General features: G+C 42.7%; 1 protein-coding gene across 4 annotated transcripts in view; it reads right to left on the bottom strand.

Annotated features, from left to right (window-relative positions):
• The window catches only part of PLCB4 (phospholipase C beta 4), a 315,512-nt gene that overhangs the window by 111,567 nt on the left and 191,535 nt on the right, over window positions 1–12,410 (bottom strand). For all 4 annotated transcript variants that reach the window (XM_019549095.1, XM_019549097.1, XM_019549098.1 and 1 more), the window contains 2 exons: window positions 6,537–6,616; window positions 4,466–4,519 (listed from right to left, as the gene is read on the bottom strand). In XM_019549095.1, the coding sequence (XP_019404640.1) occupies window positions 4,466–4,519; window positions 6,537–6,616 (134 nt within the window). The remainder of the gene's footprint in view (window positions 1–4,465; window positions 4,520–6,536; window positions 6,617–12,410) is intronic.

Below are 12,410 nucleotides of genomic sequence, written 5' to 3'. Positions count from 1 at the left end.
TCATTCATACTGGTGATTCCTTCCCATTTAGATTTAGTTTGTTCTCTTGAAAGCTGCAGTCCCATAGAGTAACCACAATCCATTCCCATTCCGTTCTTTTCCTCCTTTCTGTTCAAGCGATCCCCTCAACCCAGACCATCATACTCAATCTTCTCTCTACCTCCTTTCCTCAGACGGCTCCCTGACTTACTGGTAGTTATACTTTACTTCCATTAAAACTCTTTCTCTTCCAGATATAACATACAAAACTAATTCTACATCTTCTACATTTCCATCGAGACTTCTATAATTTAGTTCAGTAAAAGCTGGCATTATTTCACTATCCTTGAAACTGACAGCTTCATTCTTACTTGAAATAAAATAATCCAAGAAACTTGTGCTATCCAGTATCCTTAATGCGAGGTCTGTTGTTATAAATGTTTCTGATGACCAAAAATAAGCCCAGACTTTGGGGGGGAAACCACCACAGCCAGTCTTCCTGTCTCTCCAAACAACTGAAACAAAAATAGGGTCTAACAACTTGCCAACTCTGGACTTCAATATAAATACAGAAGCTTGTGCCCGTATCTGTTTCTAATCCTAACACAAGATTTACATAACCATAATCTGTTGAAAATACACAACCCTCTATCAGAAAGTGAATCTGCAGAGGCTTGTCGTAAGTATTGTGAATGCTAAATAAATTCAGAAAGTGAAAGATGTGAAATAAACTTGCTGTTATTTGTTTCCATAGCAATCCAAAGTTGTTTTATTCTCTAAAACACTTTAAACGATTTATGTAAATATTTTCCTACAACTAAAATAATGAGAAGGAAGCCAAAGATCTAAAAGAGAAAATTATATTTTCCCAGTTTTCAGCCAAGACGTTTTAAAAAGAGCCGGATCCCTATGTCCCTGGTTAGGGGCCTAAATAAATTACCTGATTTTAAAACTGGATGAGTTCCAACCCATTCCCACTGAAGTATCTACTTAGGAGTCTAACCTTAGGCACTCATTATTTTAAAGTACCACGCATTTCTCTTTCAAAACCTTCCAAACTTTAAATAACATTTCACCTTTCGGATGTGGAGGATTGCTAGCTGCAAAATTTATCAGCTGTCTCCGGCCCACTAAGAATTGTACATCTACTCTAATAAACTGTCCTCAGAAAGCAGGTGGTTGGTGTCAAACACCTCTTAATATTGGCATAAACAATTAAGGAGAAACAGTGAGTCAAGATCCTGTGGCTGCAGACAACTTCTTTTAAATGTCAAATTATCTTTTATTTTCATCAAAGAATACAGTAGACATAGTGGCTATTCTTTGTATTCTCCTTCTCCAGATTTTGAAAGAGAACTTGGTTATTGCTGAAGCAGAGGAGATCCCTGGTTAGCAAACTTCTGTAGGAGTTTTTGTCATGGTTCACAGTGCAGTTTTTCTGAAAAGTTTCAAGGTATTTCTTCACCACTGATTGTAGTGGCACATTTACAGGTACAAGCTGAAATGATGGGGACAGTCTGAAACCCATGCAAGTGTGTCCACACAGACTTTTGCACAGTTTAAACTACATCAATTTTTAAATCCAGTTTAGTATAAACTAGGATAATTTAGATTAATAGACAAGACCTTCCAATACAAAACTGTAGAAAATCTATTGATTAATGTTCATTTTTATAAGAGACCCCTGTATTTTCAATCATATCAATACCAGAAAATTTCCCATTACCAGTTCCTTTAAGGCCCTCCATGTTGCAATGGGAAGGCCACTCACCCTCAAAAGCTCTGGGGAAGCTCCTCAGGGAGTGGTTCTTTCATTCTCTATGTAAGGCATGGTGTTTTCACTAAAGATGTCGTTCATGAGCCCTGGCAAAAATCTGTCACGCTTTAGTACAGGCACTGAAATAAGTGGCTTAGTTTTCAGAGGTGCTGAGCACCTACAACTCCTGATGAAGCAAATGAAAATTATGTGCATTCTATGCATCCTATTCTGAAGTTTAACGGGACGACACTAAATTCACTACTGTATTTCTCTTAGAAGTCAAGCACTGCTTTTGTTCTCTTTTGGACTAAGTACGGACAGTAGTTTAACCTGCACAGACTGAACTGATAAGCAAGTAAACAGACATTCACTTTCAATTCCAGAAAAGCAGCCACACACCTGCAGTGGCGCAGGCCAGAAGCTGGGGGGGCGCTAGAGCACACCTCCCTTCTTGGCTGAAGCAGACAGCTTGGGCCAAGGTTAGGGGGAGGTGCAAAACATCCTGGGATGCTGGAGGGCTGTGAGTTAACTTGAATCTGAAGGGATCTGGGACAGAAGTTCAATAAACTGACTTAACCTAAATCAGTTCAGTCTGACACTATATCCATTCAGCTTTATCTTAAACTGTTTTCAGCCATTTTGCTGAAATATATATATGCACTGAGCTTCTGTTGTATTACAGATCTGAACCAGTTTCTGATCACTTATACCGGTTTATGTGTACTTTCTGTCCCTAACCTTGAAGTTTCAGAAACTGAGGAATTCCAAGTTTCTGTTCTATAAAGTATGAAACAGGATCAAGATCCATAACAAGCTGCTGAATGATTGTGTAGATTTATGAGAACACAATTCCATGCCAGAGACTGCTGCTGGCTGAAATCCACAGACAGTGTCCTTAATAAGTAATGTTTAAATTGGCATATTTACAGTAGCAACACTACAGTGTATGGAAAATTCAACCCTTCTACTGCATACCTGCTTAGTGGTCTACATATTAAATAGGATACTGAATGTTAATTATTCCCTCAAAAGACTGGATTTCTTTTTGGCTTTATTTTAAGGGTGTCAGGTCATGAGATGCCAACTCAGTTGCAAGTGAGAGTTTCGTATAGAGAGTGTGTAAATCTAGGATAACAAGCTATTTCAAATGATAAAGGTTCCTCCTAAGGAGGACATTCTTAGCAGGCAGTAAGTGTGAGGTACATCACTATAAGGAGGAATAAGCTGGTGGACACTAGGTGTGACCAACCATATGGAGAGTTAGCGTGGAGTAGCTAGCACAAGGTAAGTTCACATCCCTACTTACTGCCAACTACCTTCGGCTTCCATATGTGCCCTAACATGCAAGTTTGTATGCGTTTGTGGGCAGAAAGTCAGCCTCTGTAGCATTGCTTTCCAATGCCTAACCTGCATCAGAACTAGGAGCACTAAATAGATGATGGTCCATGGAACTTTGGTGCAAGACTGAGGGACAAGCAGGGGATTGGCTTGTGAAAGCTGATAGATAAATATATTCCCTTCATGCGCTCTTCCTGGCTGCAGTTCTTGCACTGTGCAACCAAGGACAGTTGGAGGCAACGTACCAGGCTGTGATGGTTATTGCTTGTTGCAAACTCTATCTCTCTCTTGAAAAAATGCATGGCAAGAGACTATAGAAGGGCAACTCCATGAGGTATTCCTGCTCTGTGGGAGAAAGCAATATGGACCGATATTGACAAAAGTGTTAACTTTTACCCATTTTATGTGTAACTAGGGGAGATGTCAAATCTGTTGATAATTTTCCTAAGCATATTTGTGAGAGAAACGCCATACAACTATTCTCAGTCTTTCAGTCCTGTGGGCCAGATGAGGACTGCAGACTCCACAGACCAGTTTCCACAGAAAGGGCCAGTGTATGTTCCTGATCCTGTATGAAGTCAGTCTGTGGGGTTGGTTCATGAGTGCAATCTAGTGCACCAGCCCAGCATCATGCACCTGATCTGGGGTGACTCTGCTTGCCAGTGCAATCTGGTACATGAAGTCATGCCATCCACTTTGCAGAGGGGGTCTCCCTACAGGTTTGGAAATTTATGGTGGAGGAATGGTGGCAGTGTTATAGTGGAAGAATGGTAGTGCTCAACCTCTAGCCTGCAGGCTGGATTTGGCCTGCAGGCTAGAGGTTGAGCCCTAGTGAACCAAACAGTAAGGAAAAGTAAAATCAGCTGCTTACAACACAGATTGTTGGCTCCACAAGTGCCTGTTTGATGTCTAGCAACAGGCAACCCCAGACTTTGCAGTATATGGTGAAAGCAAATATTATTCTAATAGTGTCTGCCAATGAAAGAACAATTTGGTCAAAACTGCCTCTTCCAATTCAAATGTACCCGTTACCTTATTTACACTGCCCTGAAGCATTTGTTTTATGTTACTAACAAATGTTTTATAACTTGGCTTCTCCCTATGGACAAACTCATTGCTTATCACTTGTAGTTTGGATCTGGGTCCTTAGTGACAAGTGGCTTTTGAAGTGAGCTGAAGGTACTCAACTCCTCACAGGATACGGCCCTCTAGGTAAAGTTACTGCTTCCTTAAAGAGTGTTAGTTATTTTACAAAGAAGGGATAAAAAATAAAAGAAAAAATGCGACCTTACTTCCTGCGTTGATTTATTATACGCATATAATTGACAAGCTATCTGGCTTCATAAACATTGTGCAAACATTACCTGAGCTCTCTCTCATCATGCTTACCTCCGAACAGGAATTTTACCACTTGTGTTTGTCAGAAATGCCAGCTTCATCCAGCTGAAATTTAGAATGAAATTATTTTTAAGTTTTATTTATATAATTAAAAGCAGGTATTTAAATTGATGGTGCTTATCATCTTTGATAATGAGTACAAACACCAAGACAGATCCTAACTCTTTACTTTTTAATACTGAAACGTAAGAAGTCATGTCATAGCAGATGGCTTGTGCTTTTTACCGACCACACACAGTACAGGGACCAGGTGGAATTCCAGTTCCTGTACTCAGGGAAACACAAGAACAGTTACCTTGGCATGCACAGAAAAACTGAGCAGGGACCACAGGCTCACTACCCTGCCCACTGGCTTCCCAGGGGTTGGGGAATATTGCACCTCATAAATGGTGAGAGACAGCAGAGTGCTGACTTCCCCAGTGCTCTGCAGTAGTGGTTTTCAAACTGTAGTCTGCCACTAACGGTTCTGCAAGAGACCACAAAGAGACTGAGGATAATGATGGAGTGGGCTGGAGGCAGTGTGCCACCACTGCTGGGCCAGGTTGCCTGACTCTGCATCAGTCCTTAGGAGGGGGTGAAGGCTGCATGGAAGAAGTAGTGATATTAAAGAGTCAGTAGGGGTGCACTGATATAGATTTTGGGGGCCAATACCAATAGCCAATTTTTAAGGAGACATATTGGCCATTACCAATCCAATTTCTGATACAAATGTGTGCAGCTGGTAAGACTGCTGTGATAGAAGGGGAGGGGGAAGGTAAGGGGTATTAGGGGGTAGATCAACACTCCCTGCAGTGAGGGAAGGGGCAGGGGCAGATGCTGCCCAACCAGGGCATGGGACAGAGCCTTGGCTCATTGAGGGGGCAGTTCCCACTCCTGCCTGCACCCTGGGGGGCAACTGCCCCCAGATCTGCACAGAGAGGGGCAGGCAGGCTACAGCTGCAGGCTGGAGCCAGTCTGCACAGGGCTCTTTCTGTGGGGGGCTGGGCTTGGGAAGGAGGCTACAGAGGGGGCTGCAGCTACCCCAGATTTTGCCACAGCCCTGCTCACAGCACCACTGTGTGCCAAGCGCAGCCCCAGCTCTTCCCGGCACATGGGTGGAGGCAGGGCATTGAGCTGGGGCTGCGCCCCCACCTCAAGAAGAGCCCAGCACAGCCCCAGCTCCAGCCCGCAGCTGCAACCCACCCACCCTGCCCCGTGCAGATCTGGGGGCATCACCCCATGCCCTCCCAGGGTGCAAGTAACGACGTCGGGAGCTGCCCCCACTTCATGAGCCGTGCCCCCCTCCTCCCACCCTGGCTGGGCAGTGCCTACCCCTGACCCCTCCCTCACCACAGTGGACCTTAATTTGCCCCCCATGCCCTTTCCCTCCCCCCTCCTCTCCCTTTCCACCACAACAGACTTACCAGCTGCACACAGCTCTCCATGCTGCTGAGCTGGGCTCCTCACTGCCTGTGTGCTAAACTGCGCTTGCATGCACACACAAGCATTTACGGGCCAAATTATCAGCCACATTGGGCTGATTTCTGATACAGCCAATTTTCTTTATATTGGTACCAATCTGATATTGGACCGATGTATTGGTACACCTCTAATCTTCAGTGCTTCCATAAAGCAAGTGGCTCCATAATATAGAGCTGTGCTGTAAAAGCACTATTCAGACCAGAATAATCAGCATATCATTGGGCAGATACTCTCCTCCTTGGTATATCTATTCAACTTTCAAAAGCAGGAGCCCCTATGGGGGTTATCTACGTGTATCAAGGAAAGAAGAGACAAGATGATAATTAAAATCACAATCCTGATAAATTAAATGAACACTTGTAACTCTCTTCCAATGTCTCTTGGGCAGATGCCAGGCAATAAGCAGGGGAATTCTTATGGTTACAGTGAAATATGAACTCTCAACTAGGTTAACAACATAATCTCTGGGGGGATTTGAAGTCTCAGGAAATGTTTTAAGTGGGCTGTTTCGGTGACTTCATTTTTGAACCAAGAACAAAATTGATAATCTAAGAAAGAACCTGTTGGAAAATATGAACAAAGGGTGGAAGGGAGAACTTACTGTTTCTTCAGACATGTCATCGGACTGACATTGTTAGCTCTGAAGTTATGTATGATGGATCTGAGCCCTTCTACCCATTGCTGAAAGACAACAAAATATACAAGCATTCAGCTCTGAAAATACATCCAAAGGGAATAAGCAGAACAATGTTTTCCTCCGAGAAAGCTTTTTTTCCTTTCCACACAGCTATAGCAAATGCAGACAACTTGACTTCTTCCCAAAGATGCCACAGAACAGACAACCAGCATCTGAACAGTGTGTTACATCTTAATACTTCCTTCTTCACAAAACAAAGCAATTTTGGCTCCTAATTCTTTCCAAGCACATGAATGCCATTAAAATAGCTTATTGCCAGCAAGAGCAAGTTGCTCACTGATTGATTTGCTAAGCTATCTATTTATAGCTTGTATAAATATAAATCTCCCTTTTAGCTGCTGATGGTGATATTAGATATTACTAAGCAACGTTACACAATATGAGATGACATATTTAACTGTTCATCTATTAAAACAGAAATGAAGCAAAATATAAAAAATCCATAGCAGGCCACAGGCAGGCACAGCAACTGTGTTATGCTACTATAATCTAGTCTAGCTGTCTGCTACATATTCAGACCTGCTTTGTTTCTAGTTTTCATCCTTAAAAGTAAAACATTCCACCAATGATTCGAACACTCGTCTGCAAGCAGCATTACAACAACACTTACATAAATCCTTAATACAGACCTATATTTATTCTAGTTCATATCTAGACTCTCTAAATTTGTAATAAAAGACTTGAAGACAAGAGTCTAACATAACCAAAACTCTCACCTAATTTCAGTGGGAATCTTGACTGATGAAGGGCTAAAAATGATGGTTTTACAGAGTCATTTTCTATCTCAGTTCTGCCAAGAGAGTATTGGGATTACTCCATGGACTACTTACACTTGTGTAATTAACATAGGATTTGGTCCACTGCTTACTATCAACCTAATGATTGAAAATGCCTCTCAGCTGAAGCCAATTTCTGTGCATGCAACTCAAACTGACTTGAGTACAATTCAGAGTTTTTCACTTAAAATAGATGCAGTTGAGGATGCTTTTTCTTTTCATGAGGCAGCATTGTACAAGTCTATTAAATAGATGGTAACCATAATTTCTATGGGAAGGAATAAAGAACACTTGAGCAAACTGTATACATCAAGTCCGTCTAGAGGTTTAATTGGCTAAAATAACACAAAAAATGCCAGAGGTACAAATCTACAAAAAAAATATCTAATGCATGCCTCTGAACTGAAGGTGGAGTCTCCCCAAAGTAATGAGATTCCTTGTGAGTACAGGGCAACCAGGGTATCCAGATGATTTTAAGCTGTCAGACAATCGGCTTCCTCGAAGGGAAAAGTGCCTTTTTTGGGCCAACCATAAGCTTCCCAATTGTCTAGCACAGCTTCGTAGAATGATCACACTTCATGCTGATTGTGTTCCTAGACAGTCATTAAAGGATTAATAAATCATTAATAAATGTTACTAGTATGTTATAATATGGGTGCATTAACAAGCTGTTATAAGACATCGCTATAAGCAATGATGGGTTCATTGGCTTGCTGGGCTCTATAACAATTGATTAGCTATTTATTAAAATGCCTGCTAATAATATATTGTTCCTTTCCAAGCTATTCAGGTAGTCTGCCCTTGATGTGAAGTGGACTTCAAAGGAATATGCACACACAGGGTGTGGATAGACATAACACCTGCACTATTCCAAGAATGTCACTGATTGGGAACCAGCTCGCAATTAACCCGGTTTAGAGGTGTCTGCACATATGCTGCCAAGAGTTTTAAGCAGAACATCTTTTAGGCATTGCAGTGCTGTCAAACAGCCACCAGAGGGTAGTAGTAAATATCCAGACCAGCATGCCTCCCAGTGGCGATTCCTGAGTTTCCCTAGTATTCCCTTAGCAAAGATGACCCTGATCGGCTGGGCGCTAAGGAAGAGGATGATGTCAACTGCCTTTCATTGGAATTGTCTGATCTTCCTTCTCACTGAGTTCAAAACAGACCATTTCTGCACTTTACCAAAACATGTGTGGTAGTACCCTGACCAGGGGTGCCCGTGGGGGGGGGGGGGAGGAGGAAGGGGGAAGAGCTGCTGCCTAGACCCCTGCTTCTGGGTGCCATTGTTCCAAGCCACACCCCTGAATTTACTTCAATTCCTGGCAATGTATCCTACTACAGGGGTTCCCAAATTGTGATACACTTACCCCTGGAAACACACAAGACTTTTCTGGAGGTTACGCAGGAGAAACTATACAACTGTGGATTTAATTTTCATAATAATAATAATAATTGGCATTTAAAGGGATAAAATATAAAACGTATGCTGGTAGGGATACAAGGGCAGCTGGTTAATCTGGAAGACAAAGTTTGGGAACCTCTGCCCTAGTTCATTCTGTGCATCATAAGCTGAGTTGGGGGTGAAGAGATGGCTAGCTGGTTGTGGGGCTACCTGGACCCCTGCTTCTTCTTTCCTGGGGGCTGGATGCTTCAGGGGCTGCCCAAGGTCTCTGTTTTAAGACAACTTTGTGTAGGGGTGGCAGGTTGAAGGGTGCCTGGACCCCTGGGGAACTGGGTATTCTGTGGGCTCCACCACTTTTAAACAGCATTTTCCTCCTAAGCCACTTACAAATTTCATTCTATTCATGGCAACCAACAAAGCTTTGGAGCATCCCAGGAAGATTTGCCGGGGGGGGGATTAGGTGGGCAGAGGGGGTAACCTGCTTCTGGAGTCCTGGGGTGCTCGATGCTCCAGGTCTCCACATCAATTGCCATGAATGGAATTAAACTGACAAGTATCTTGGGGGACACTGCTGTTTAAAAGCTGCAGACACTGGGCAATCCTGAGAGCACCCAGCATGCTTGGAACCCAGAAGCAACCTTTTTGCACACCTGACTTTTACGTACCTGACCACCCCTTCCCCCCAAACCGAAATCATTTTGGGACAGCACAGATGCATATTAAAGTAACTAGTTTCCTTGCATGGGTTAGGAAGGGGGAGTGGGGTACATGGGAGTTAAGAACAGTGAAATGTGGGAGTTAAGAGTGGTGAAAGACTAACCAGATACTAGTTACAGAAAGCTTGGCATCCATAAATCACACTGAACCAGTTCAAGGAGGACCATTTCAAAATAATACCTGATTAATAATATATTGCTCCCTTACAAGCTATTCAGGTAATTTACCCTTTATGAAAGTTAAAGGTAGATTTATATTTACCTTTACATTTACATTAAAATGGACTGCACAGAAAGATGCACACAAACAGAGCAACCATACATTTGAGAAGGATTTGAAAGGCATGCTATCGCTGGATGGCAACAGAAGCATTTTATTATATATAAAATATATATATCAGGCTGTGCTTGATTTTTTTCAGACCTTAAGAAGGGTGTCTTGAATCCAAAAGCTTGTTTGAAACTCTCCCAACCATTAAGTTGGTCCAATAAAATAATCACCCACAAAAATACTTCCCTCTTTATTATTATATGCACTTTCTTTTCTTCTTATAATTCCCCAAATCATTTCTCATATTATCTCACCTAAAATGTGATATATACTGTACAGAGAAGAGCATGGTACCTGAATGACCTGACTGTCTGAATAGACAATACAGACAAGGAAACATACAAATGAGTTATTTTGAAGCACACATTCTACTACAGTTTCCTATCCCTACTCCTTCCCCTCGCATTCTCCTGCAGTTGCATTAGCCTCTCTGTCCACATCATAGAATCAAATTAGGCCCAAGGGATGTCTGGTGAGGAAAAACAAAAGGGAAAAAAACCAGACAGATGTTACTCATATTATAGAACCATAGAAAATTAGGGTTGGAAAGGATCTCAGGATATCATCTAGTCCAGGGCTCAGCAACCCCTGGCACACATGCTGAGCATGGCACGCGAGGCCATTTTGCTCTGCACGCCATGGCCAGCCCTGGCTCTGGGTATTTGCTGCCAGCAGCTGTTCCCAGCAGGGCTTGCAGCATCCCAGTTGCCTGCCGCGAGCAGCCCAGGCTCCTGGCTGGCAGCAGCTACCCAGAGCCAAGGCCGGCTGCAGCTGGGAGGCTGCAAACACCTGTGCTGGGCTCTGGAGCCCAGGCGTGCATGCACACCTTGGAGCAGGCAGTGGGGGAGGGGCCTGAGGCAGCATACCCCTGGTCTCTCCCCTGCTCATGGCACAGAGCTGGTGACTGCGCTCCAGAGCCCAGTGCGGCTGTTTGTAGCCAGCCTGGGCTCTGGGCAGCTGCAGCAAGCAGTGGGCAGGCTGCACACAGCGGTGCTGGGCTCCAGAGCTCCTGCATCAGCTCCATGCTGGCAGTGACTGCATGGCTGGGGGGGCAGGGGCTTTGGGTAGGAGGCAAGGGATTCTAGTCCAAGCCCCTGCTCAAAGCAGAACCTTTCTCAATTATATCATCCCAGCCCCGGCTTTGTCTAGCTGGGTCTTAAATGAACACTTATTACTGTAAGTGTTTTTTGAATTAGGGAGGGAAAGGGACTCATTTACAATCACTGTAATTGTAAATGATCTCTGCTTCTTGCTCCTTTCTCAGCAGAGATGTATTCTGGGGAAATTCTGTCTGCTGGAGTTTGTATGCATTGGCCAAAAAGTTGAAAGAAGACAGCATAGATTTGCACTTTTATAGATTAATTAAATCAGAGATGTATAGCACAGCATTTTTAAAACAAAGAGCTATTTTAAATTGCTCATATAGCCATTACTTACTTTCCTAAACAATGAAAACAGAGCACAGATTCCTGCAGCAACTGTTAACTGGGTCTTAGCTGGTGACATTTTGGAGCAGTTCAATTGTTGTCTGTCTATACCTTCAGTTTTCCATCCTTGCTTCACACTTTTTAAAACATACTTTAAAGATGTGAGGAATATAACCTTCATAGGTGGTTTCCCACCTTCTTTCTGCTGTGTGAGGAGCACCGAGGAAAATTATTTCTTAAAATATTAATAATGTACCCTGACCACTGAAATTGTCTATAAATTGTTTGTAGTCTATAAACATAATATCAAAACTCTATCTTACCTATTTAACTACTAAAAATAGCATAATTTCATAGATTTCATAGACATTAGGGCTGGAAGGGACCTCGGGAGATCATCGAGTCCAGCCCCCTGCCCAAAGGGCAGGAAGTCAGCTGGGGTCATAGGATCCCAGCAAGATAAGCATCCAATTTACTCTTGAAGGTGTTCAATGTAGGAGCTTGAACCACTTCCACTGGCAGACTGTTCCAGACCCTGGGGGCTCGGACAGTAAAGAAATTCTTCCTTATGTCCAGCCTGAAACGGTCTTGCAGGAGTTTGTGACTGTTCGACCTCGTCATCCCTTGGGGCGCTCTGGTGAATAATAGGAATGTAATGCACCTGTTATGAGCGCTGGCATTGCTATATTATTATGCTATATTATTATTAGTCGCAATGTAATCTAGATTTGTCTTAAATTCTTAAAAAGCCCTTAAATCTTCCAAGTTTCAATAAATTAAAACGACCCCTCACAGCACATAAAAATAACTGTAAGGCTATTAAACAAAATTTTGCTGTCTTTTCAAAAACTAAAGATTTTCTTCAACAGAATGCCACCAGATGTCAGTATAAGCTATATTTTCAGTACTGTGAATGCCACCATGGGATAAAAAACAAAAGTAGTAAAAGAGTGATGTAGCCATGATAGTTCAGAAATTATGTCAGCAGCAAGGATTTCTTAGGGAAGTATCTTTTATTAGACCAAGTATACAGTTTGGATGAATTGGGCAAGCTTTTGAATGCAAGACATTCAGATCTGAGGAAGAATGCCTTGCATTCAAAAGCTTCTTTAACTTTATCCCA

Source organism: Crocodylus porosus, unplaced genomic scaffold (assembly GCF_001723895.1).
Source record: "Crocodylus porosus isolate Cpor-Errol unplaced genomic scaffold, CroPor_comp1, whole genome shotgun sequence".
Taxonomy (NCBI): Eukaryota; Metazoa; Chordata; order Crocodylia; family Crocodylidae; genus Crocodylus; species Crocodylus porosus.
The sequence above is the reverse complement of the archived record's forward strand: the minus strand, read 5'-3'. Positions and strand labels throughout refer to the sequence as shown.